The sequence below is a fragment of the Quercus suber genome, unplaced genomic scaffold, assembly GCF_002906115.3.
Source record: "Quercus suber isolate HL8 unplaced genomic scaffold, Cork oak 2.0 scaffold_763, whole genome shotgun sequence".
NCBI classification, from domain to species: Eukaryota; Viridiplantae; Streptophyta; class Magnoliopsida; order Fagales; family Fagaceae; genus Quercus; species Quercus suber.
In genome coordinates, this window is record NW_027070199.1 from 142,307 (window position 1) to 167,963 (window position 25,657).

General features: G+C 34.3%; 4 protein-coding genes across 6 annotated transcripts; 2 read left to right on the forward strand and 2 right to left on the reverse strand.

Moving 5' to 3' along the window:
• Window positions 1–1,276: 1,276 nt before the first annotated feature.
• Window positions 1,277–4,015, forward strand: LOC112008229 (large ribosomal subunit protein uL30y). The gene is made up of 7 exons (XM_024040565.2): window positions 1,277–1,384; window positions 1,489–1,670; window positions 1,755–1,852; window positions 1,949–2,006; window positions 3,136–3,215; window positions 3,318–3,420; window positions 3,504–4,015. The coding sequence occupies exons 2-7, from the start codon at window positions 1,491–1,493 to the stop codon at window positions 3,717–3,719; spliced, it is 735 nt and encodes a 244-aa protein (XP_023896333.1). The 5' UTR covers window positions 1,277–1,384; window positions 1,489–1,490; the 3' UTR covers window positions 3,720–4,015.
• Window positions 4,016–6,691: 2,676 nt separating this feature from the next.
• Window positions 6,692–7,395, reverse strand: LOC112008232 (photosystem II 5 kDa protein, chloroplastic). The gene has a single exon (XM_065766991.1). It carries the CDS (start codon window positions 7,302–7,304, stop codon window positions 6,978–6,980), a length of 327 nt encoding a protein of 108 aa, XP_065623063.1. The 5' UTR covers window positions 7,305–7,395; the 3' UTR covers window positions 6,692–6,977.
• A 1,071-nt stretch (window positions 7,396–8,466) lies between these two features.
• On the reverse strand, window positions 8,467–20,142 carry LOC112027829 (uncharacterized). Of its 3 annotated transcripts, none has more exons than XM_065766989.1 (13): window positions 20,032–20,142; window positions 18,765–19,003; window positions 18,548–18,674; window positions 17,557–17,684; window positions 17,405–17,474; window positions 17,199–17,301; window positions 16,462–16,579; window positions 16,258–16,339; window positions 14,062–14,123; window positions 11,752–11,824; window positions 11,581–11,661; window positions 10,547–10,627; window positions 8,467–8,827 (listed from the first exon to the last, which is right to left on the reverse strand). In XM_065766989.1, exons 2-13 carry the CDS (start codon window positions 18,965–18,967, stop codon window positions 8,663–8,665), a joined length of 1,293 nt encoding a protein of 430 aa, XP_065623061.1. In that variant the 5' UTR covers window positions 18,968–19,003; window positions 20,032–20,142; the 3' UTR covers window positions 8,467–8,662. The 3 variants fall into 3 exon arrangements, with proteins under 3 accessions (XP_065623061.1, XP_023916246.2, XP_065623062.1); XM_024060478.2 differs by having other exon boundaries at window positions 18,765–18,868; window positions 20,032–20,135; XM_065766990.1 differs by lacking the exon at window positions 20,032–20,142 and having other exon boundaries at window positions 18,548–18,688; window positions 18,765–18,847.
• A 1,106-nt stretch (window positions 20,143–21,248) lies between these two features.
• LOC112008231 (protein TAB2 homolog, chloroplastic) lies at window positions 21,249–25,434 on the forward strand. Its single transcript, XM_024040567.2, has 5 exons — window positions 21,249–21,796; window positions 21,984–22,053; window positions 23,619–23,790; window positions 24,098–24,241; window positions 25,057–25,434. The coding sequence occupies exons 1-5, from the start codon at window positions 21,255–21,257 to the stop codon at window positions 25,314–25,316; spliced, it is 1,188 nt and encodes a 395-aa protein (XP_023896335.1). The 5' UTR covers window positions 21,249–21,254; the 3' UTR covers window positions 25,317–25,434.
• Window positions 25,435–25,657: the final 223 nt, after the last annotated feature.

The window sequence follows — 25,657 nt, forward strand, 5'->3', positions numbered from 1 at the left end:
AGCATAGTTGTCAAAAAGTGAATTGTATAGTGAATCGATTTTTTTTTTTTCTGTATCGTGTCTATTGTTAGCATAGTTGTCAAAAAGTGAATTGTATCGTGAATCGATTTTTATTTTTCCTGTATCGTGTATCTTATCGTGTATCGTAAGATACATAAACACTTAATAAAATTTATAAAATATTATAAATATACATATATAAAAGGTATATTCAGCTAATGACTAATTTATTAATCACTTATGTAATAATATTTAACAAGCTAACTAAATAAATTAAACTAGCACGTGTTTATAACATACACATTCAAATTGCTTAAATTCAAAAGTGATCTTATATTTACAAATGACCCAAAAATTAATTTATTTCATCACATTGGCTAATCAACCCCATCTAAGTTGATGGTTTATCATTTTGCAAATTTATTTCTTCATTAAAATTTTCTTCATTGTCATTAGCACGTACTATCTGCTCTTGTTCTTTTTTTTTTTCAATAATTGAAAAAAATTTATTCTTGGCACTCTAGTTTCTTGGACTTATAACAATAACAAAAAAAAAAAAAAATTTCAATTAATATCTTATTCATAGTATAAAAAATAAATTTGTAAATATTAAAGTGAAGTGTAAGTGTACTTTGTAGTCCAAATTTTGTAGAAAAAAAAAAGGAAAAAAACTTATGAATATGTTATTTTATTAGGTTAAATTAAGTAACCTAATAATTTTGTGTTTAAAACAAGTCTAACAACTTATTAGATTCAAATAAAAGTACAATTTTTAACCAAAAAAAAAAAAATCACATTTTAAAGCATTTGTCAATCCTTCTCTGTGATGGTAGAAGTCTAATGACACCAATGGTGATATACGTCCTTCCAATTTGACCAAATTAAAAGTTGGGTTAGTTGATTTTTATTTTGAAAAAAATAAAAAATTTCAAACTGTAGGTGGCGCTGGGTTTAGTTGAGTCAAGTTGAAAGGGCACGTTTATCTTTTATCTAAAAAAAAAAGAAAGGACACATGTCACCATTTTAAAGTAATTTGAAGTAGTTTGGAGAAATTTTTTTTTTTTCCTCTATCATTTTGCAAAAGGATCATTGAGTATTTAAAAGACCGAATTTCCCATCTGAAGTGGGCCTCGTACACCTGGACTGTGGACTAACAAATATTATAAAAAAAAAAACAAAAGCCCACGTATCAATTTCCCAAAAGCAAAACGGGTCAATTCAAAAGCCCATATAGCTGCACCACATAAACGCTCAAGATCTACCCTCATAACCCAAACTAAATCCCCACCGTTGGATGAACCCTACAAAATCTCTGCTTTCCCTCACAGCCGAGAGAGAAAACCTAAGTTCTCACCTCTCTAGTCTCTCTACGCACACGTCAGAAGTAAATTTTTCTTTCTTTCAGATATTTGAATATCAGCTCAAACCCTAATCTGAATCCTTCCATTTCTCTCTCTCAATCTTGATTAATCGTCTTTGTTTCTGCAGAGATGGGCGAAGAGGCAGTGAAGACAGTGATTCCAGAGTCAGTGTTGAAGAAGAGGAAGAGGGAGGAAGAGTGGGCATTGGCAAAGAAGCAAGATCTCGAGGCTACGAAAAAAAAGAACGCGGAAAACCGGAAGTTGATTTTCAATAGGGCCAAGCTGTACTCAAAGGAGTATGAACAGCAAGTATGTATTATTATTCATCTGTACTTATATTTATGTTTTGATGATTCCTTTAATTATTGATTATATCTATTTGGGCTTATTCAGGAAAAGGAGCTGATTAGGTTGAAGCGTGAGGCAAAATTGAAAGGTGGGTTTTATGTTGACCCGGAGGCGAAGCTCCTGTTTATCATTCGCATTCGTGGGTAAGTTTTTTCCTGTTTTGATTATTCCGTTACATGAAATCTTTATGGTAGATCACCAGGTTCTTATATTTTTTTTTGGAATTTGGAACTTAACAGTATCAATGCCATGCACCCAAAGACTAGAAAGATCTTGCAGCTCTTGCGTTTGAGACAGGTATTACATGAAACTCACCCCTTATGGTACTATAAAATGACATCTGGTTATTGTAGTTTTGAGAAATAATATGTCCACAATATTTTTACAATAAATTTTAAGTGACAGGATATTATTGGTTGTTATTGTTAAGAGTGAAAAAGTAATCTTATTGTTAGATTCAAATTTGAGCCAATAACAACTAACCACTTAGGATTTGTTGTAAAAATACAGTGGACGTAGCACCTCTGTTGTAGTTTTTATTTATGTTTTTGTGTTGTGGTGGTTGTTATTGTTAGGGTAAAAAAGTAATTTTAGTGTTAAGTTCAAATTTGAACTAATAACAACTAAACACCTAAGGTTTATTGTGAAAATGTTGTGGACGTAGTACTTCTCTTGTAGTTTTTATTATTTATGTTTTTGTGTTGGTCACGAAGGTAAATATATCCTTTTGAAGGCTAAGGCAGGTTCAGACTATTTGCTTATTGTACCGGGTAGTTTTAGTAAAAGTACTCATTTTTTAAGCTATTTAAGTTTAAGCTCCTTGGGTCATAGCCTAGAAATCTTTGAGGCAAAGCTCAAACATCTAGTGTCAAGGTGTTTGGGTGTAAGCACCTTTTTTTTTTATTTTGACATTTTAGAACTTTATATAAGCATTAAGTACACACTATTTCTAGTAGGGTTACTGCTGAATAGTTTGAAACTTGAAGGCCCTTTGTTGTGAGTGAGTGTTATGATAAGCTAACCTGAAACTATGCCTGATTCTTTTATTCTGAATGCTGGGACACGGTGGCTGTGGACTTACAAATGGAACCTTTTTGGTATTAGTGGTAATACATCTTCAGTATACAGTGATTGGCTGATTAGTAATTTAGGACCAGAAGTGTATGATGATCTTTCACTATTTTAATGTGTTTGACTGAAATGATGAAATTGAATGATTAGGGAAATTTGGCAAATGTGATTACTGTTTCCTAGTCTGCTTGAGTGCTGATTTAATCATGATGGTTATGTCTTCAAGTTGTATTAGCTTGATGTATTTTTGTCTATTTCGTTTAACAAAATGCCTTGTTGATTAAACGTATTTCTTAAATAAGACTGCTAATTTCGTTCATCTTTTTTTTTTTTTTTTAAATTTTCTTTAAAACAGATCTTCAATGGAGTATTTTTGAAAGTGAACAAGGCCACAATGAATATGCTCCAGAGGGTCGAGCCTTATGTGACTTATGGGTGCGTATTTCTCTCTCTCTCCCTCTGGTCATTTGCCTTACATAAACATCTGCAGTTCAAAATTTACATCGTCTCTTACTAACTAGATGTGGATGTTTGTAGATATCCCAACTTGAAGAGTGTGAGGGAACTTATCTATAAGAGAGGATATGGAAAGTTGAACCAGCAGAGAACTGCTTTGACTGATAACGCCATCGTTGAACAGGTTTGTAATTCCAAGCTACTGCTGTTTTATAAAGGGAAGTTTTTGCTTGAATTTGTTGCTTATATGCTATGATGTTTTCACAGGCTCTGGGTAAGTACGGCATTATCTGCACGGAAGATCTCATCCATGAGATAATGACAGTTGGACCTCACTTCAAGCAGGCAAACAACTTCCTGTGGCCATTTAAGCTGAAGGCACCCCTGGGTGGCCTAAAGAAGAAGAGAAACCACTATGTTGAGGGAGGTGATGCTGGAAATCGAGAGAATTTCATCAATGAGCTAATCAGGAGAATGAATTAGACAACTGCACTTTTTTGTTAGTTGGAGGAGTGAGGTTTTTATTTTTTTTTGTTACTGGCTTCTGGAAGTAATCTGAACACCAATTTTCTAAAGTCCTGTCTGAGTTTAGAGATAATTTTATATTATTTGTTAAGGATCAGAACTAGTTAATGGTGTCTACCTTTGTTTTTACTAGCTGATATCCTGCCCGAATGCATGGTGCATTTTGATAAATTTTGTAAGAAATTATTTATGACCCATTTATTTCATGAATACTTTGTCTTGATGGAAAACCTTATAAAATTAATTTTTTACCATTTTTGATGTTTGGTAGCATTAAAAAAAATTGGTTAATGGAAAATTATCCTTAGTCAACAGGAAACCTTAACAAAAATAAGACTTATTTTCTATAAGCTGTTTTCTAAAAAAAAAAATTTGGAAAATTATCTGTCCTGTGCACTGCATCACTCCTATAAATAATTCTATTCTTTTGTGTGCAGGAAACAAAAATTAATTTCATACTAGGTTGGTCATAGAGCAGAGTAATTTTTAGGTAATCTGTACGGAGAATGGTGCTCTCTGAGAATGGTGCTCTCTTTTCTTACATTCGTGGTGGGGTTTGCTTATTAAATTTATGGTAGGGTCTATTATAAATGTGAGGAGGGAGTACTATTTCACTGTACTCTGAAACTACCTAAGAAGCAAAGCTTGTTTGGCAATGGCTGTAACGTCCTCACTTTCATAGGAATCATAGCTGGCTTTGAATGGGTAACCTTTATCATCACTGGGTGGGATAATAATTCTATTCTCTTTGCTGTTCATTCAATCGGCATTCGTTGGCATGGGGAGATTGTTAGGACATTACACACTCAACTTCAGAAAATAATTCTATCCTTTTTATACACAGCTCCGCCCCTGGTTAGCCTTATTGTCCCCACTTTCCTTTATGACTTGTAGATTCAGGTTCATGCTTATTTCTTTATACGGATAAATCCATGACCACCTAGATGGGGTTTTCTTTTTGAGATTGATCTTGATCTTCCTTCCTCATCCATTGTAAAGGGGTTTGTGTTCATTTGTTAGTCTTAGGCTATTTGTAAACTAAGGATCTCAAAAAAAAAAAAAAAAAAAAAAAAAAAAAAAAAAAAAAATCAAACTTTAACTCCTCAGGACCACCAAAAAAAAAAAAAAACCAACAATAATGCTAAATCAAAATGGATTACCTTACAAACCACTGAAGTCTTTCCTGCGCTCCAGCTACTCCCAATGAGTAAATTTATGAGATGCACAAATGAATAATTATCAAAGAAATAGATTGGAGCTATTTGCAAGGTTGAGGCAAATAAGTAATCAAAATCTTAAATTTTTTGTATGGCAGAGTAGACATATTTAGCATAGGACATGATCTTAGATGCTTTAGACAGTCTCCAACGTGCCACTAACACCTCCTATTGTCCTCATTAGCGTGCCACATGACCACTTCCTCTTATGCAAGTTATGGTTTCCCATAAGGAATACAGTTTTGAGTTCAGCATGCAATAATAATCAAAACAGCACTCTTTTACAACTTCTAGGATCACTGTGACCTAAAAAACATCTACAATGTTCGTTGGCCTTGAATCGTTTCTCACTACCCTTTTTCCTCTGCAGATTTTGTAACAACAAAAAAATGAAGGCCAATTGTCTTTTTTTTTCTTCTAAATTTGTTCTCTATTTAGAGTGTAAAATGTTCTAACTATTAATTAATTGCTTAGGATACAAAATCCATACAAGATTACAGCCCAATTTTGAAGAACTTTCTTTTCAACAGTTAAGTACAAGTTTAGATCAATACAAAAATTTCTGTTAAGATAGCTATTCATATGAATGTAACTTATCATTGTAGTGGCCCATTAACTTAACTATTAAGTTGCCTGTGCGATGCACAAATAATTTTATAATATTTTATGTAAGACAGTTTTGGATAGTATTGTACATATATTATAAAGAAAAAATAAACTAAATTAGAGTAAAAAAAACATATATATTTTGATATATTAAAAATTAGTTTAGTAGTTTCATTGCATATTTGAAATGAAAATATTCCCAACTTCTATTGATGTTTTTGAACTATATTTTTATTTTGGTGTCTAGAAAAAAAAAAAAAGACCTTACATTTCACAATAAGAAATCTCTCTTTGTCAAGTTGATGTGATAATAAATGCAATTAGTGAATTTCAAAATCATAATAAATAAATAAATATATAAATTAATTTATTGTGACTAGGGAGGCATTAGTTTGTAAAGATGCAGCCTCCCTACAAAAAGTATCACTCTACAGTAATATGGCAGATTTTTTAGACAGCCTTTGCGAAGTGTTTGTCTTGCATGTGTGTCACTCATGGACTCATGGGTATTGTAAGTATTCCAAGCCCACGTTTGAAACCTTTCTCTTGGGCTAATGGGTGGGCTTAAAAACTATATTTTGACCTTCAAATGACAGTCCTTCAAAATTCCGAATGAACCTTACATCTGGACTTGGGCCACATTGTGGTAAAGACAAAAATAAAGTAACGGGCTTAGTATCCTTTGGGCTTATTTCCTCTTCTTGGGCTGCATGTATTGGACCTATTAAAATGAGCCATATCAAGCTTTTTATCTTTTGTTTCAGCACCACATTTTTTTTTTTTTTTTGATGAACTTCAGCACCACATTTTAACAAACTTTGATATGTTCAAAATAAGACAGGCAACACCGTTTTGAACTGACTCATGGAATGAGCCATTGAATTAGATTATGGTAGATTATACAGTAGGCTTATAATAAACTTAATCAAAAAATTAATTGCTCGATTTTATTCTTTAGTGAAGGTATTGAACTTGATCACATAATTTAGTGAAAAACTACAATTAACCAACCCTCATTGTATGTATTTGGGTTTTCCTAGCAATTTTCAACTTTAATTTTTTTTTTTTAAATATTAAGTATTTTTAACACACACATGAAGAGACATCTTAAAGAAACTTAGAATTCATTCAATCAAATATGTTGAATTAAGGTGGATAACTACAATTAACTCAAAAAAAAAAAAAAAAAAGGTTTGCCAAAATTATGGAATATTTTCGTAACTGCGTCCATTATCCTAGGCAAGACAACCATGATGCTTAAATCTAAATTTGAACAATTAAGGCAATGGAACAAAGTATTTCCCAAAACAATATTACAATCATGCATAAATTACACCATCACTTGACTAAAACCAAATTGATTAAAAAAACCACAACAAACCACAGACCATCCTCACTTGCGACAGATCCTAGCAGTTGGCATGGTAACACACACCGGGGCATAGGTTTTCCTAGCCTCTGGAGTCCCTCGTTTCGGCTCTACCGCCACTGCAATCCCGGCAACGGAGCAAACAGCGGCTGCTGCAGCAGCAAACACCAAGTCCCTCCTTCCATTGTTGCTCTCTTTCTCTGTGTCACAATTGACCACCTTCACTTTTTCCCCTTCAGCTCCCCTTGCAGCATTTGTGATGACAAGTCTCCGGCTGGTGGCGGCTGCCGGAGAACGGTTGGCAAGGGTAGACCCACCAAGCAAGGAGGATGTCATGGTGATTGAGGCCATTTTTGCAATGTGACAAAGGTACTTACTGTTTTTGCTTGGCTATATGGTTTGTGTTTTTTTTTCCTTCTATGGTTTAAGAGTTGATGAATTAAGCATAAGGAGGGTAAGTAACAGGAAGTGAGCTAGTTGGAGGGCCATCCAATATCTTATCCTTAAAAAAAAAAAAAGTATTGACCAGTAGCTTAGTTCCACGTAGCATGACATATCCAAGAGGGAATTTGTGGCTTTGAGACCTCTGTATTGTTCTGAGTTAGAAAGTGAGGACCGATAGTTTTGGAGATCTCCTTATGAAGATTGGTTGAGGATGTTAATCAAGGACATTATGTGGTCTAAAATTAGGGATTAGTGCACTCTGTGCAATTCATCTCTCAAAACACAATTTTTTTTTTTTTTTTTACCATTTTTACTTTTTAACTTTAACCCTTTTTCCACTTTTATTTATTTATTTATTCAAGAACTGAGATTAAAAGTTATTTTTTTAACTCTCAATCTTAATATTTAATAGCTATGGCTATTGCATTCTACAACACACACACACACATTCAAGTTCCCTTTTTTTATCACTTTTTTATATATTCAAGAATTGAGATTAAAAGTTATTTTTTCAACTCTCAATCTTAATCTTTAATAGCTATTACATTAGGTGCAATACCACCTAATCTCAATCCAAAAATTAGAGACCCTAATCTCAATCCTTAAATTAGAGACTTTCACATTCGTAATTTTACAGTTTCTCTAAAGTGTGCAAGATAACTTTAATAAAAGATTCTTAAAATTCTATCAATTTATTTTAAAACAAGTGAATTAAATTTTACCACGTCAGTATTTAAACAAATATTGACTATCGATATTTTGATACATTCTAGCTTGATTTCGTAGCGCTTTGAGTCAGATTCATCTAGTTAATGAGAGGATAGTCACTAAGCGATTTCATTGGATTCAAACTACGTACTTGCCTTGCATTGAGTAAACTTGGTATATATAAATTGAGCTACATTTCAATTGAAAAATCCAGCAAGTATATACTTGATTGAAAAGAACTTTTAATAAATTGTTACATAATATAAATAATTTCTTTTCCATGGAATTAGTAAACATTAATAAATTACTAGATACCATCAAAATAGATTAGCGATTACAATTTTGGTCCAAAGTTAAGCCATCCAAGAAAGAGTCAGGAATTAAATATTTAAATGTAAGCACTCACACACGCTGATAGAGAAAATTTTGATTATCCACTGATGAATGTGGTAAATATTGTTCCGCGAGACCAATGGGGCCACGCTCTAAAAAAATTGCTCATGATATGAGACAAGATACAATTAATAGTAACATCAAATTCCAAATAGAAATACAAATTAGGCATATAGTACCTCCTGTTCTCTCAATTTATATGGAGTGGGAAGCAAGCTATCTATATTCTCAAAAAGATCATCACGACCGGATAGTGGCTCCGCAACAGGAGAATCCATGACAGAGTCAGGAATTGCAACAAGGGTTTCCTCAAAAAATGATTTAATTGACTACAATGTTTTTAAAATTGTGTCAGAAACTTCAAGCAAAAGAAGCAATTAAAAACAAAAAAATTAAATGAAGGAAAGGATTTAATAATGTATGCAGAAGATCAGAGAGCAAAACACTCTTTGCATTAAGATAAGCAGCTAGGCCATTAAACACTCTTTGGATTAACCCTCCTTTTAGCTCCAAAGATGTATCCAACAGTGTTCAGTAAACAAAGAAACCACATGAAACGAAACGATGCAATAAACATGTAAATGAAATTAAGGTGTGGAAATGACTTTTCTAACAGCTAGATACGGGGATCAGAAGAATAATTCGGGGTTTATCTCTTCAGAATTTCAGTTGACTAACATCTTGCAATTTAGATTTCTTTTAGAAATTATATTTAAACTCTATAATTTATGGATGATTTCACATTAAACCCTATAGTTTCAGTTCTAAACAAAATTGTGAACTTTTAACACATGATCCAGTAGTTTTTAACTAAACCAGTTCAGATATAAAACTGAATAACTAATCCAAGCTTTTCTAATTCGCTGAGATGATGTCCATGGAGGCAGCTGACCCGTATTTGGTAATAGCTAGTATGGATGTCAGAAGAATGCTTTGATATATATCCCCAGAGTTTCAGTTCAGAACATTTTTTTTTTTATGACTAGAGTTTCAGTTCAGAACATCTTTTCTGGAATGCATCTTTGTTTTTTTTTTTTTTTGGTTTAAGTAGTAAGAGATATATATCAGAAAAATGAGTCACCCAAGTATACAGGAAATATACTGGGGTGAAACAATCAGTTAACAAAAATTGCATAAATCTTTTCTGGAACGCATCTTTACTTCTTAGAGGTTGGAGCATTGACTGTAACCACTTTAGCTTGGGCCCAGCTGACACCAAAATGGCAGTATGAGTACCAACTACCAACAACAATTCAAATTTTATCCTAGGTTTTATTTTCCTTGTTGATGAAACTGCCTCAGTAAATCTTGAGAAATAATCACCCGACTCCTCAGTTGACACATCCAGGCTATCTCTTGGATAGGGAGAGATGTTTCACAGGCTTCTCCGGGCAGCCACTATTCAGAAGCAACAGATGATGGCATGCAACTACTAGAATGAAATACTAAAATTCATACTAGCATAACTGGGTACTGTCCCATATTTGCAACTTAACACACCCAACTCAATAGGTGTCCTGGAAAAGGGACCAAGGAGCAACAGGTTACGAATGACAAAAGCAGCATTGGGGGCAAAGAAAGGGGGTGTGGGGGCTTGCAGTGGGGCATTGCATCTGATTATCTTCCATGGACACCCAAACCACATTGTCATGCGATGGTTGGGTCTATAGACATAAGTGGTGGTGTGAGAAGGGCATGCTGTGTGCATACTGCACATAAACAGAGTCAGATAAAAAAGCCATGTTTCAGGGTTGTGGCTTTTTCTTCTCAAACTCATGCTGTCCACAAATAATTGTAGATATTTATCTTTTGCATCTTCCTAACTTTCTATATGCTGTTTTGCTTGGACTATAAATGAAGATAAAAATAAAGCAGTCCAAGCTAACAGATATGATCTACCATACAAAATTGGAACAAGTAGAGCAAATTATGCAGATGGTTTGGTAACATTTGACCACAACTTTGTATATCTTTCCTGGATAGTAACGGACCATTAAGAACCTTTTCTACAAAGCATTGAAAAAAATCACTTGTAATAATTGAAATACCTTGCAATTTTGGAATGCAGCATCTGCTTTGCGCTTCCACAGGCCATTCCCAGGCTCCGAATAGAAAAGATGAAGTAAAGGCTGCAACAGGGTTTAAGGGTCATTTAAAAACACAAAAACATTTTATGGGTGGAAGGAAAAAGCTAAACTTGATCAACACTAGGCAAAAAGGCTATTCCATGCAAGTTGGGAAAGACAATGGAGAGGGAAAACATAAGGGCAACAAGTAGGGAAAGATGATATAGACATGTCTTTAGTGGTGTATGTATAGCAACACAATATTGAGGGATTCCTTTTACAAAAATTGTTTTGCACTTCCAAATATATCCACAATGGCCACTTGCAAACATTGGACCTCACAAGGCAACAGGTAGCTAGTGACAAGGGAGATATACTGGATCAGCATAGCAGCAATGGCATTGATCTGTCTTTTTGGCATCTAAATGACTTATATTTGGCATGTGGATTGATAAACAGATGCTATCAAGTTAGGGCAAAATACCAAATTCCACAAAATGGCATTATTCTAGGCAACATACATCCAACATACACATATTTATCAATTCCCGCACAATTAAGCATTTACTGCCAACTTATTTAGTGGGCACTAGGTCCTGGGTTCGACTCCTGCAACGGGAGCACCTATGGATTATTGGTGAAACACTGGCTTAGTGTTCATTGATGCCCCTAGTGGGGCTAGGGTAGCTATTGCTCACTAAACGTGGTGGGTAGGATGCCACTATGATCATGCCCAGGTAGGGAAGCCAAGCCACCTTTGGTCACCACCTCCTACCCTTTTTCTTCCAGGGGGAAAAAAAAGCTGAAATCCCGACATTTATTATAATCATAGAGACAAAAGATGTATATTCCCATGCAATATAACAAAAGCATAATAATCCGCGCACATGACTGCAATAGAACAGTGGTTCATATATCACACAGACACCGATTCTGTTTTATTCTATGTCCAGTTGTCCCCAAAACATAAGGTCACATGGTAAATCTTACTAGATAGCCACATAGTAAATCCCTACCTTCACCACGTCCCGTACATGTGGCTTAATTCCATATTTTCCCAAAACAGAATCGCCATACACTTGATATTTCTCCAGTATCTAAAGGAACAGAAATTATAAACTGTTAGAGAAGTATATCAATCAAAGAAAATGAGATGCATCCATTTGAGAGACAAGCCTGCTAATGACCTGACGTCGTGTAATACCACTGCTTGGCGCACCATAAATTACAGAATCAACATGTCCCAAAACCTGCCAAGGGCTGAAACAAAGGGTAAAGTGTTTAGTCAACATATTCAGTATCAACATAGAGAAATATGATAGAAACATCTCAACCCAAATGCGAAAAGAAAACCTCAGAGAGAAAAAAACATTAGCATAATGCTCACCACACTGCTGATGTGAGAACCCATTCTACAGCATACCAATATGTATCATTACTATATATTTACATAAGAAACTGTTAATACTATAAATTTCTGGCAATGCCTACTTGGGGTCAACAGTTGTCAGAATCTTAAAATGCACAAAATGGTAATTTCTTCATGGAAAATTATGTGTCATGGATATGTATCACATCTTGACAACTTTATGATACTTGCCATGAAAATGTATGATCCTAGTACTCATGATACAAGAAAAATACAAATTTTAGGTAACTTTAAAAGACAAGTTTGAAGTCAGCTCTTTCACTGTTCACCTACCCCCCAAGAAAAAAAGGGGTTCCTATTATGCAGAATTTACTATAAGACTAACAAAAGCATCAGAAAGTTCCATTTTCTTTCTATTTCCTAGATGCACTGGCATGTTAATCATTTTATATTTTACTCTTATAAACCTTGTAGTTTACTTTAAAAATAAATAAATAAATCTTAACTGATGGAGAATTCTACACACATAATAAATATTCCATGTACTTCCACACCCCTCCCCCCCAGCGGTGCAGCAGCGCTTTCTTATAAAATTATTTATTTATTTATTATTATTTTTTTGATGTGGAATCTCACCGAGGCAGGGCCCTTTGGACCCAACCCTGGGGAGTAAACTACGGAAACACAAGCCTCCACCCACTAGTGAGGATTGAACCCAAGATGTCTGGGTCTACAGCTCATCCCAAGCTTCCAACCACAAGGAGGCACCCTAATTGGTTCTTATATAATGCTTTATTTACCAAAGAAAAAATGAGATATATGCAACAATATACTTCATGTACAGACTACAAATAACACATTAGCATTTATATAATCAAAGTATATTGAAAGTAATACTTAATGGTTCTGTATTAGACATTAGATTCTGAATATTTGATGCATAATTTTGCATGAAAAATCAGCAGTGCTTGTTTTCCAGAAATTATGTAATTCATGCACATATTTTTCCAATTATGTAAGAATTTTAAGCATATTGAGCAACATACACTAATACAACAATAACTAATAAGGAGAATAAAAGATATCACTGTAGGCAAAATACATTATTTGACAATTATGTGTACCTTGACCTCATTAAATCACTATGGTTAAGGATGACCAATGGCAAGGAGAAAATGACATTTGACATTCCTCCAGATTTGAGGGACAATGGTTTAGGAATTTTCTTGTAAATTGAATTAAGTTTTGGCTTTAACTGATGAAGGCTAGAGAATCTATGGTATCTACCCATTTTTCACCATTAACAAAGGCCTGTTAAGAAAGTGAAGTAAGAGATTCACTCCATGCTTGCCAGGTTGCAGGGTTTAGTTTGCTAAGTGTAGAAGTAGTCATGGATTGGAAGTAATAAGGTTACTCAGTATTTCTAGGAAATCCAAAGAGTTTGGATGGTTTAACAACCCAATTGACACCCCTGCCAGGATTTTAAGCACTGCAATCTCACCCCTTATGCCTTTTTCTATGGAATTAAGAAAAAGAGTGCCCATGTCCTTCGGGTGATTGAATCTGAGACTCCATTATCTAAGAAAATGATAGAATTACACATGATGAACTGGATTTCAAAGTTCAAGCTGTTTAAAGGGAATATCAAAGAATGTCATACAACTACCTATTTTGAGAACTTCATAGTAAGCAACTTTGTTAAATAAAGATAGCATTGAGGATCTTCTGCAAGGTTGCCTCACCTCCTGTTCTCCCTCTCAGACCCCTATATCAAAAAACTAATTTGCATGTGTGTGTCTGCGTAATTTATTTTTCAGACACTAATTACAACTTGATTTTACAATTGACTTAGAACTACCATGTTTGTTGTCATTCCATCTTCTTTTATTTTTTTTAATTTTCTTTATCAGTAAATATATTTGTAAGCATAACATTTGCAGTCTACAATGATTTTATGATGACAGTTTAAGCATACAGACTATATACTCAACTGCTCCTACAAAAATATTAAACAATACAATGAATTCGTGAAGCCACACAAATCTGAGGGTTGAAACTCACTAGGCAACAGCCAAGAGAATAAAGAGCTGACCAAAATAAAATTCTCAAAATTGTTCATAACACATACTTATGGTATGCAGCACGTCCAACCATTACACCATGAGCTCCTGCCCTTCGAGCTGCATTGACCTATAATTTAAAGGCCCATGAGAAAATAAATAAAAATTGAAGTATCGGAACATTCAGTAACAATTTAGAAGTAGCAAATTCCATAAAATAAAAATTCCTCAGTATACTACCTGCTTTCTTTGGCCTCAGCCTTTTCATGTTTTCATTTTTAATAAAATTCTTTACTTATTAAAAAAATTTCAATAAAATAAAACTGCTTGAAGCAAAATTTTGCAGCTGTGAGCTAGCAAACCATGTCAAAAGTAAGAACCAAAGATTAAAGCAAATATAAGGACAAAAGAACAAATTTTACACCAGATGCATGCAAGCAAGCATTTTTATATATAAATGTTAGTAAATTCATAGTAAGCATTTACACCAGATGCATGCAAGTATGAAATTAATAGCATAACCTTTCCGCTTATTTTTAAAAAGGAGATAAGCATATAGGATAGAGATGGTCAAGAAGAAACAAAATTTTGGTAATCATTAGGTCATGTTAATTCTTTTAAACCAACAAAAATTATCAACTTATGAACTTAAGGGAATTTTTTATAGATAACAACAAATTCAATAACTATCTGCATAAAAATTAAACAACAAATTTACACTATTCTGAGTTCCAACAAATGCTTCCAGACTCAAAAAACTAGCAATCTAGTTTTCCTGTGAAATCAAGATGATGGGAGTTAGCACATATCTAACACTCTCATATGTTCCAACTACAAAGAAAAATTTTGTTTGTCTGTTCTTTGTCATTAGATTTCACAGAATCACTTCACTCTTGTGCATAATTCTTTTGTAATTCTTTTAGATTATGTTGTGTTCATCAACATGGGCATGAAGTAACCTCTTCTTTTACTAAAATATCATTACTTATCAAAAAAAATCTATTGACAAAGAAGGGATAAACAAAACCTCACTTTAGATGTCAACAGATAAGCAAAGAATAAATTCATTTATAATTAAAATATTCAATGGCAAAAACAAACTGATGTAACAAGGTAGCCTAAAGCAGAAAGTTTTTTGACAATTCGATAATTGGAGGAGGGGAGATTTGAACCCTAGATGTCTCATTTGAAAACAACAGGAAGTGCCAACCACTTGAACTTCAAGGCTCGTGGCTAGCCTAAAACGGAAAGTTAAATAAAATAGGTTCAAAAAACCTCTAGCCAGCTGACTGTTATGGAATAAACTCATGTCCTGTTAACGTAGGGTCAGTTACTGATTTGAATGAGATTTTTCTAAACGAATGGTCATGTAAAATTCATTCATTAAGGTTCCATATAAGCTATGTGAAGGCCCAACTATAGATGTGAACTGAGGCAACACCTACATCTAGAATGTTAAATTGATTCTTTTCTAATCTTTGTATGGAGTCACAAATCTTGGAAAAGCTTGAAGATACAGAGGTGAAAATCACTTCCACTGGCTTTTATTGAGGTTAGGAATCCTGTCTCAAATCAATTAACTTTTAGCTTGTTAACTCTAGCAAAACATGTTTTCTAGAAATCCTATATTGATCTTCAGTGGACCCTGTTTCTGCAAACCCTGCTTCCTAACCTCCCCTTCTCCCCTAAAGAAAAAGAGAAGATAACTCTCTGCCTGGTAGGCATATCTCCCAGTCCACCTTGGTGTCTGGGCCCAAGGAATTGTTCCTAACCTATCCAACGAGATACAGACAAAAGGGTAAACAGAAGAAATAGCCTTTTATGGACATATTTGGCACTATGCTAGCTGGAGGAAAAAATCCTAAAGCATGAAAGTCATGTGGACACAAGCAAGCAAGTCCACAAGATGAGGTACCCAAGCAAGGACCTCAATTTTCATTAGTAATGCAATAGTCTCTTGAGGGAGGAGTTCAGAGGCCTTATAGTCGGGTTATTCTTTTTTTTTCATGTGAACAGAACCTATGTATGTGCATATGTACATGCATTGTCTGTAAGCATTTATAAATGCATACTCATGTGTGCTAGATAACATTTTTTTAAATACAGGTGTACACTAACAGACCTCCCCCCCCCCCCCCCCCCCCCCCCCCCCCCCCCCCCCCCCCCCCTCCGCCCCCCCCCCCCCCCCCCCCCCCCCCTCCGCCCCCTCCGCCAAGAAAAAAAGAAAAGAAAAGAAAAGAAACACTTAGTTGACAATGGCTCACCTCATCAACACAATTTATGCCTCCATTGATTGTAAACCTTAAGTCTGGAAAGTCACGCAACAGACCATAGAAGTACTCATATCTGCATAATTAAATGAAATATTTAGAAAAAGCATTCTGGAATAAAGCTAGAACCAAAAAAAAAAAAAACTTAACCAGGAACTTTTAAAATTTACTAAAACAGCAAAATAATTAAGTACATACTTCAAGGGAGGAACACTTCGATTCTCAGCTGGGCTAATGCCATTGAGCATTGCCTTCCTCGAATGTATTATGAAATGTCTAGTTGGTGATAGAGAAGATACTTTGTAAATAAAATCACCTGAAAAGGGAAAAGAACAATAGCAGCCAAAAATTAGGACGCAACCCTGGCAATTCCAATGTAAGATACCGAAAAAAGTATCACCTAAAAAAATCACAGGTACAATATCAGATAAACAGCGACAATGCAACTTAGCTAGATTAATTAAGGCTTGATTTAATGGCAAAGAACATATATATATATATATATATATAAATTTGTTAAGTAAAAGGAAATCAATAAACAGCAAAATTTTATTTGCATATTTACAGTAATGATGCATAATCAAATTCCACATAACTCAATGCCAGTCTATTCACATTACAGTCAAATGCACCCATGCTACAATAATTAGAAGATTTTGAGCTAATAACCCCATGCTACAATATGAAAAAAGATTCCACATAACTGAAAGCATGATTATTTGCATGACATTCAAACGCACCCTTTAAGCATGCAAAGGTTGGAGAGGAATTTTCGGATTAAAGCATGAAAGCACAAACTTTGGCCCCGGTTTATATTCGCCATTTGTTCCTTGTAAATTTATAAAAGAAAAATAAAAAGTTCCAAACAAACTTTCAACTTAAATAGGTTGCTTTTAACTTAAACAGAAAAAAGAATGTTCATAAGAGGACCTTACAGAGCTCATTGTATGAGTCATGATCATCGACACCAATTCGACATTTAACACTAACAGGAACATCTGTATTAGCAGCAATTACTGACATAGCCTCACCCACAAACTGTCCTTGTAAACAACAAATGTATATATCAGAGCAAGCTGACAAAGAAAACTACTGTCTAGAGAGGTTGCACTCAACAAAGTAATCAGCATAGTTGCCAAACCTTTGGATCAAGCATAAGACGAGCACCAAAGCATCCATGTCCAGCTACTTTTGGACTAGGACATCCACAACTGGTAAATAGTAAAAGGTCTTAGTTCAGTGATCAAAAGGAAAAAAGAAACTTAGAAATATGGCACAAAATATTGTACAAACTTGAAATTTATTTCATCGTAGTGGTATGGATTAGCAAGTTCAGTAGCTTTTGCCAAGTTTTCCAAATTGTTCCCACCAATTTGAAGCACAATAGGATGTTGCTCTGGAGAATACGCCAAGAATCTGTCCTGAGCAGTATAAACAAAAAATAATAACAAATAAAGAATCAGAGGTATTGAGATAGCAAAATATCAGATCCACCAGATATTTGGGTGGGTGGTGTGGAACTGTGGAAGGTGAAGTATGAACCAAGAAATCCAATTTTTTTAGAATGAGTTGAGGGTGTAGGCATTATTGGTAGAGACGGAGTAATATGTTCATGGCAGTAATCATTCAACATAAAAATGGCAAACTAATAGATGGAACTAGCAAAGCCTAAATAGTTCCTCTTACTTTTTACTTCATTTCCCCTTTTGTAGTAGGCTTATAACAGGAAGATGAGCAATAAATTGTAGGATATGAAGACAGAAGGAAACTACAATCATAAGATTTTAATGTTCTTGACATATTATATATAAGCTGATACCATTACGTCAGAACCTTTGAAAATCCAATAAAGATGGAAAACTACTATTTACTCTCACTTTGACATATATTGACATTTATTTGAGGGATTTGGCAGGAAATCCATGAAGAACAGAGACCAAGAGAAGGTCTATAAACATTGAGAGAAACCAGAAATGAAGCACCGTTATATCTTAGATGGTGTAGATAGAGGAACTTGTATTAAATGCTTTTAAATCTCGATCCCAGAACTTCACCCTCCAATTCTTATGGAAAAAGTAGTTGTCATTTGAGCTAGAGCTAATTGACAAGCAATCAAATATATAATATAACACCAAATCTATAGATTTTAAAGAATCACCTTCATAATTTCACATGCTTCATCCTACAAAGTCACCTCCTTTTAAGTTCTAAATACTTTGGTTATTGACAATATTGGTAATACTTCTTCAAGCTCCTTCAAAAGGCAAGTCTTTAACTAACTTACCAGATTATCCTTCTGATAAACAATTGTTTCTGCTGCAAGCATCTCTGTGTAGAGCCACGCGTGTTTTGATATGAGCCGCGCAAGAGTCCTATAATGATTATCTGTCCAGTCCATCATTGGAGCAATACTGCCAATAATACACTAAAATCATATTAACTTCAACGATCAATACTCTAAATAGTATTGAGCTATCAAATAGAAATGTATGAAACCGCACCTAAACCAGGGAGGAAGATACTGCCCGACAACCATCACAGCATCTGCAAGTACTTGATCTCTTTGTGTATAAGTAGACGGTCCTCTTGATTTGGTAGGATTTCTCTGAAAAATATTGGAAGAAAATATGCTGTGTTTTTTAAGGATATTTAAATAAATAGGAGTAGATGAAGCTGGTAAAGAATATCCAGTTAACTTCATCATCACTCTAATCAGACCATAGCCTGCTCCAATGGGTACCTATCCATTAAATAAAAAACTATACCCACATGAGACAGTAGATAAATTATAAATAAGATCAATGTTGCTGAATCAATACAAATTATTGATGGCATCCTACAAAGTCCTAGATGATCATATACAATAAAGGAAAATTAAGTCGCAGACTTAACTACCAGTATCATGACAACAAAGCAGCACTTGGAATTCCATGTTTCCCTTTGAAGGAAGTTTTTAACTTAAATAAAATATGGCTTGCAGTTTTGTAACTAGAAAGAGTTCAAATGTAATCAACTGAAATCAGGAAAGAAATTCCTGATTAAAAACCAAAGGAGTCAACTGTGAGTCTGTGATACCCTGAATTATGTGAATTGGATTAAGTAGGTTTGTGTTACGCGAAGGTGCGCTAAGTCCTACATTGGTGTTCATTAGGTCAAACTGGGCTATATAAGTGATTACAAGGAGCCCTAGTTGTAACTTGACTAGTTCTTTTGGCGTAAAAACACAGATTTGGCTAGTGCCTTCCTCGGGTTGCAAAATCAACAATCAAAATGGTCTCTTTTTGATGTGTAAATTGAGCAGGACAAATCCATATCAGGGCCAAATTGAAGTTTGTGTAGCTTACTCAATACCAAAAAACACTTCCAAAGCACCCAAACAATTATCCAAAAAAAAAAAAAGACCCACTGCAACTTTTTCTAGACACTAATTCCAGACCCAATAAACAAAGGCCAAAGAAGAAACTTTCTATACCATTCACAATGGAAATAACATCCATGTAGTAAAAACAAGCACAAAATTAACATGAATGCAGGCTAAGAATATTAGAATACCCCTTAAAAGGTTTTAAATTTTAAACATAAACCAATTCATAGATTACCCATTTGCTTGCATAGAAAAACAAATGTACAAATCTTAGACCAAAAAATGGAAGAAAAAAAAAAGCATTTTTTCAAACAGTTGGTGGGCATGTATAATTACACAATTATACATATATCCATATACACATGCAATATATGTGTATGCGTGTATGGGAGATAAGGGTTTACATGGAGGAATAAAGTCGCGTTGAGAGGAGCTTCTTTCACCTTAGAGAGAGAGAGAGAGAGAGAGAGTTTAGAGGTTGAGTTTGAGAGTTTGAGAAAGTGTGGTTTTTTATATTGTGCTTTATCCGCGGCAAATATTAGATGATGAGTGAATGCAAAATGCAAAGAATTTTATGTTGGGCTGGGCCTTTTTAACCTTCTTGGGCTCATCTTTTGTGTTCTAGGGCTCAATTATACATATGGTCATTTTTAGATTAAAAAAAAGGAAAAGGAACAGTTTTTATACTAAACTTAATGAGATTCTTCTCATAGTCTCATGAGATTTATGATAAACATGGTGAATGTATTGACATTATAATTTTTTTTTGAGCTAAATTATATTTTTGGACTGACTTACCTTTTATTGATTCCTAATTTGTTTGAGATTATTGATGAAGTTTCTACTTTGCCCTTTTTTTCTTTTGTTTCTTTCCACCTTCATAAATTTTGTTATGTGATTCACCTAATTTGTTAAATTTCGTTATTGTCCAATAAGATAATTGAGTTTGAATTTCACCTATAACTATTATTAAAAAAAAAATTATGTCTTGGCTTGATAGTGTAAAGCAATACTCATAAAAAAAAATGCCAAATATTTAAAATCCAATAAACAATTAGGAAAAAAAATCATTTCAAATGTGATGTTGATCACAAACATCAAGGAGAGAATTTCCTTTTGTGCAGAATTAGTGTTAGTGCAATGTCACTTTGAGGCCTAGGAACTTCTTAAAATTTCAAGTATACATTATGAATTGAGTGGTTTACATTGTATCATGTCATCCATTGCTCAAAGTAAATTTCAATCCATTTAATTGGTAAAGTCTATTATAATTAAATAAAGAAATTGGTAATAAAGAATTAGCATCATTGAGCAACATCATAAGCTTTTAATCTTATCATCTTTTTCTTTTCTTTTTTTGGTTGAGAAACAAAGCTTATCATCTATATATAAACAAATGTTAATTAATTTTCTTTAAAATTTATTTAAGTGATAGATAAATTATCAAAATCTATGCACTCATTTAATAATAAACAGTCTAAAATTACAAGAATTTTTTAATTGCCTTAAAATATCTCTATTACAACAATACTAATATATAATGGGCCTGGCCTATATCAAGCTCGGCCCATTATCTCCAACGGATATATGTGGTGGAAAACAGAACTACCTACCTGTCTTTCCTTTTATGTCTCACACTCTCTTATCAGTTCCCCACACTACTCCAATGGCTAGTCTAAGCTTCAACACCACCAGAATCAGAACCCCAACACTTCAATCTCACAAACCCATCTCCAAATTTTCCTCTCTCGCAAAACCCATCAAAGTCTCATTCACTTTCCTCACAAAACCTTCAAGAAGAAACCAACAAAAACTCCACCCTATCAGGTCTAGTTCTGTGTCAGAAAGCTCAGTTTTTGCACCGAAAGAAGTGGAATTTGATGATGATGATGAAGAAGAGGACGACCCAACTGCAGAACTGAGCTATCTTGACCCGGAAGCCGATCCCGGGAGCATTTCGGAGTGGGAGTTGGATTTTTGCTCTAGGCCTATACTAGATATCAGAGGGAAGAAGCTGTGGGAGCTAGTTGTATGTGACAGTTCTCTTTCACTTCAATACACAAAGTATTTTCCTAACAATGTTATCAATAGTGTTACTTTGAAGGATGCTATTGTATCAATAAGTGATGATTTGGGTGTCCCTCTACCGGAGAAAATCCGCTTCTTTAGGTGAATTTTTTGATTGTATGTATGGATTTTTGTTGTATGTATATCTACACAATTATGTATGTACAAATATGTGAGTTTTCAAATTGAATTATTCGATAATATGCATGAATTTTGTAGTGTGTACACATTTGTGTGAGTGTGTGTTTTGATTGATGTCTTTAACAATGGGTTGATTCTTTGTTTGAAGGTCACAGATGCAAACAATTATAACAAAAGCATGTAAGGAGCTTGGTATAAAACCTATTCCAAGTAAACGGGTGCGTATAGCCTTTCGTTATGATTTTTTTTTTACTTCTCTGTTTTTATCAAATTTTAAGTTCATTTTTTTTTTCATTGAATTTGTTGTTTATTGAGTTCAAAACCAAAGTTAGGTCCATGTTGTTAAAAGCAACTAGGATGAAGATTGGATCATGAATAGAAGTCCTAACTTTGATTGAATTGGATCACATTGCGCACAATAGGCATGGAGAATAAAATAACAGTAGGAATTGTAAATCTGTTAGGAGATTCATGAATTATTTCTTGAAACTATTGAGATGATACAAGTGAATACATATGTTATCAATGGGGCATATAGATTATAGAGTTTGAAACAATTCTCAAACATGATATGCTAGAAATTCTTCATGGCCATTACATGTGGGGTTCATGACAATTCTACTGATGGCCATAATATTACAAAGGAATTCTCTAGCAAGATTTAAGTCTAGATTTAATAGAAAAATCAAAATTTAATGGATAGGTGCATTGGATGGGAAATACAATGTAAAAGAGCTTGGGAAAGTATTAAATTGCGGGTACAGTTAGTGAATCATGGCATTCCAGTGTTTAGTTCAGCAAGGCTATTCCTAAGCACTCTTTCATTCTTTGGCTTGCTATTCAAAATCAATTGAGAATGCAAGATAAGATGCAAATGTAGGATACTAATGATTATTGTGCTTTATGTAACTCTGCTTCAAAAGATCACAATCAACCATTTTTCAATTGCTTTTATTCTGAAAATTTCTGGAAAACTTTATGTGAGAAGTGCAACTAGCCACGGATTACAAGGGATTGGAGTTATAGTATTCAATGGACGGTTCACACTCAAAGGGAAATCTTTTCCTAGGCTTGAGACTAAGATTATATTCTTCATTGCTGTGTTTTAAATTTAAGAGGGAGGGAAGCAAATGGCTCTTTGGCCTATTGGCACCTCCATCCTTGTGGTGGGTATACATATGGGGTTTGATCCCGGCATCTTCACTTGATGTTTAACCATGTTGCATAATGGGCAAGTTGAAGTAATTGACAAAAGTCCAAAGAGATCAACCATATCTTTGGCTCCAATGATCTTGGAAAACTTTATGTGACATCTTTAGTTTAGGTTGAAGCTTTTGATCTTTCTGCGTCCTTGTTTTCCTTTTTGATTGTCGTTAGCGTCATTGGGTTTTGTTTGTCTATTCAAGGGTATTGGGAAATGGTAAATTTAATCACTTAACCATAATTCTTAATTCTCTCTCATGTATAGGCCCAAACTCCCCCTTAAAGTGGGCCAACACGTGGGCTTTTTAAACTTTTAAAAGGGAGATAGAGACAAGATTTGAACTTAGAACCACCTGCTTTGACATTATGATGAATTACTGATTGGGGAAGGGTGAATTTTAATTATTTAGTGTGGGGGTTCTTTGTTGCATTGTAATCTCTTTCCCAACTTTTGAGTTATATTGCGAGTTTGTTTTGCCTAGGCTATACCCTTATGTTTTTCTATAGTTCTGTTTGCTTTTTGTACAGTCACCTAATTACCCAAAAATTCTGCTTTTTGGTTGAATTATTATTTTTTCAGTGCCTTTCACTACTTCTATGGCTGGAAGAACGTTATGAGGCTGTATATATGCGTCATCCCGGTTTTCAAAAGGGATCTAAACCGCTTCTAGCATTAGACAACCCTTTCCCAATGGAGCTTCCTGAGAATCTGTTTGGTGAAAAATGGGCTTTTGTCCAATTGCCAATTTCAGGTACAGCACAGCAGCTTTTACTTTCAATGATAATGATGGACGGATACTATATTTATGCACTCAACCCAGACTATTTTATGAAACATTCATATCTATGCTGCATTTTAAACTGCATAATAAAATTTTTATGCTATTATACATTAGTAGCTATCAGATATTAGATACTTTTGAAGATCCAATTTTAGCATGATGCCATTTCATTAAAGTGTCGCACAAAGAAGTCTCACTCAATTCAAAAGCGGATATAATGATTTTCTTTTTCAAGGTATTTCAATAGCCTCTACTGATCTTACTTTCCCATTTTCAGCTGTTCGTGAGGAGGTCTCATCCTTGGAGACAAGATTGGTGTTTGGTGCAGGTCTAGATTTGGATTTACTGGGAATTGAAATTGATGATAAGACATTAATTCCAGGACTGGCTGTCGCGACTTCACGTGCTAGACCTTTAGCAGGTATATATTCCTTTTTGCATCTTCACCTCTCATATAATTCTTAGTGATTTTATATCATGATCATTTTATTTGGTTTGTTTTACACTTTACTAATATGTTTTTTCACATCTTTTTGAAACTACCTCTGAAAACAGCACACATTGTTTAGCATGGCAGCTATAATCTGCATTCGGGATAGTCTTAAGAAATTTGATTCCTGCATGTAATTTTTATATACAAAGTCCAAGTCATAGGAAATGCATGGTATCAAAGTTCCTAATACTTGACTGTTAAGGTCTGGCATATCTTGCCATGGTAGGTAGCAATTATGCACAGCCCCAAATTAGTAGTGCTCGATGAGACCTGCTAGATTAATCATTGCAACAACCAAAAAGTTAAAAGTATTTCATTCTGGGTTTGAAGTGTAATCTGATTAATTTAGGTCCCTAATTACAAGTTAATTGAAATATACTTTTCATTTTTAAGATTGGTTCCAAAGCCAGATGGATAGTTTATGAGAGTGGCAAGAAGCATTATGCATTTTCTAATTCTTAACTGCTATAAGAGGATTCGTGTTGATAAGGTGCATTTGGAGTTCTAACCATAGTTAATCTTAGCCAATTTATATCAAACAAGCAAGAAATAGGATTCCTCACTTCACTACTTGCTCATCCACTTCTTTAATTTTGATTTAATGTCCATATCCAACTCTATATGGGTTGTGGAGCAATACTTTTTCAATTTGCTATCTCATTCCAAGTATGCCTTATGCACTTTTATGCTGCTTCTATGAATTGCAAGTATCATTATAAAAACCTTGTGATGTACTCTTGCAGCTTGGATGAATGGACTGGAAGTCTGTTCAATTGAGGCTGAACTTAGTCGTGCTTCCTTGATTTTATCTGTTGGAATTTCTACTCGGTATATTTATGCTACCTACAAGAAAACTCCTGTAACAACAAATGAAGCTGAAGCTTGGGAAGCAGCTAAAAAAGCCTGTGGAGGCTTACATTTCCTTGCCATCCAAGAAGACTTAGATTCGGATGATTGTGTTGGATTTTGGCTCCTACTAGACTTGCCACCTCCACCTGTATAATTTAAATTCTTAAATAAAAGAAAATACCTTGCTAACACAATCTCTCAAAATTATATCATTTCACACATCCTCATTGCAGAAATGAATGTGAATTTACGTTTTTCCTTTGTTCTTTTAATTTGTTTTGTGCCAGGTTTACCATTTGCAGTTGCATGTTATTTGACTTGGACAAAAATAAATATGATGCATTGGAGAAAAAGAAAACATACAACAAAATGCATGTCTTAGATGATTGTGAAAGTGGATGTCATTTCTCAATTCTTTTGAACTAATTAATTATTTGCACTTAAGTACCATTAATCTTCAAAACAAAAAAGTTGAAAAAAAAAAGAGTTGCTCCA

Excerpts from the sequence above, each read along its gene's own strand:
- LOC112008231 (XM_024040567.2), top strand. The coding sequence starts at position 21,255 with ATGTCTCACACTCTCTTATCAGTTCCCCACACTACTCCAATGGCTAGT. Across the intron at positions 22,054-23,618 it reads AACCTATTCCAAGTAAACGG|TGCCTTTCACTACTTCTATG; the intron begins GTGCGTATAGCC and ends TTATTTTTTCAG. Across the intron at positions 23,791-24,097 it reads TGTCCAATTGCCAATTTCAG|CTGTTCGTGAGGAGGTCTCA; the intron begins GTACAGCACAGC and ends TCCCATTTTCAG.
- LOC112008229 (XM_024040565.2), top strand. The coding sequence starts at position 1,491 with ATGGGCGAAGAGGCAGTGAAGACAGTGATTCCAGAGTCAGTGTTGAAG. Across the intron at positions 1,671-1,754 it reads CAAAGGAGTATGAACAGCAA|GAAAAGGAGCTGATTAGGTT; the intron begins GTATGTATTATT and ends GGGCTTATTCAG. Across the intron at positions 3,421-3,503 it reads ATAACGCCATCGTTGAACAG|GCTCTGGGTAAGTACGGCAT; the intron begins GTTTGTAATTCC and ends ATGTTTTCACAG.
- LOC112008232 (XM_065766991.1), bottom strand. The coding sequence starts at position 7,304 with ATGGCCTCAATCACCATGACATCCTCCTTGCTTGGTGGGTCTACCCTT.
- LOC112027829 (XM_065766989.1), bottom strand. The coding sequence starts at position 18,967 with ATGATGAAGTTAACTGGATATTCTTTACCAGCTTCATCTACTCCTATT. Across the intron at positions 17,685-18,547 it reads TTTATCAGAAGGATAATCTG|GACAGATTCTTGGCGTATTC; the intron begins GTAAGTTAGTTA and ends TATACTGCTCAG. Across the intron at positions 10,628-11,580 it reads ATGTACGGGACGTGGTGAAG|CCTTTACTTCATCTTTTCTA; the intron begins GTAGGGATTTAC and ends ACCCTGTTGCAG.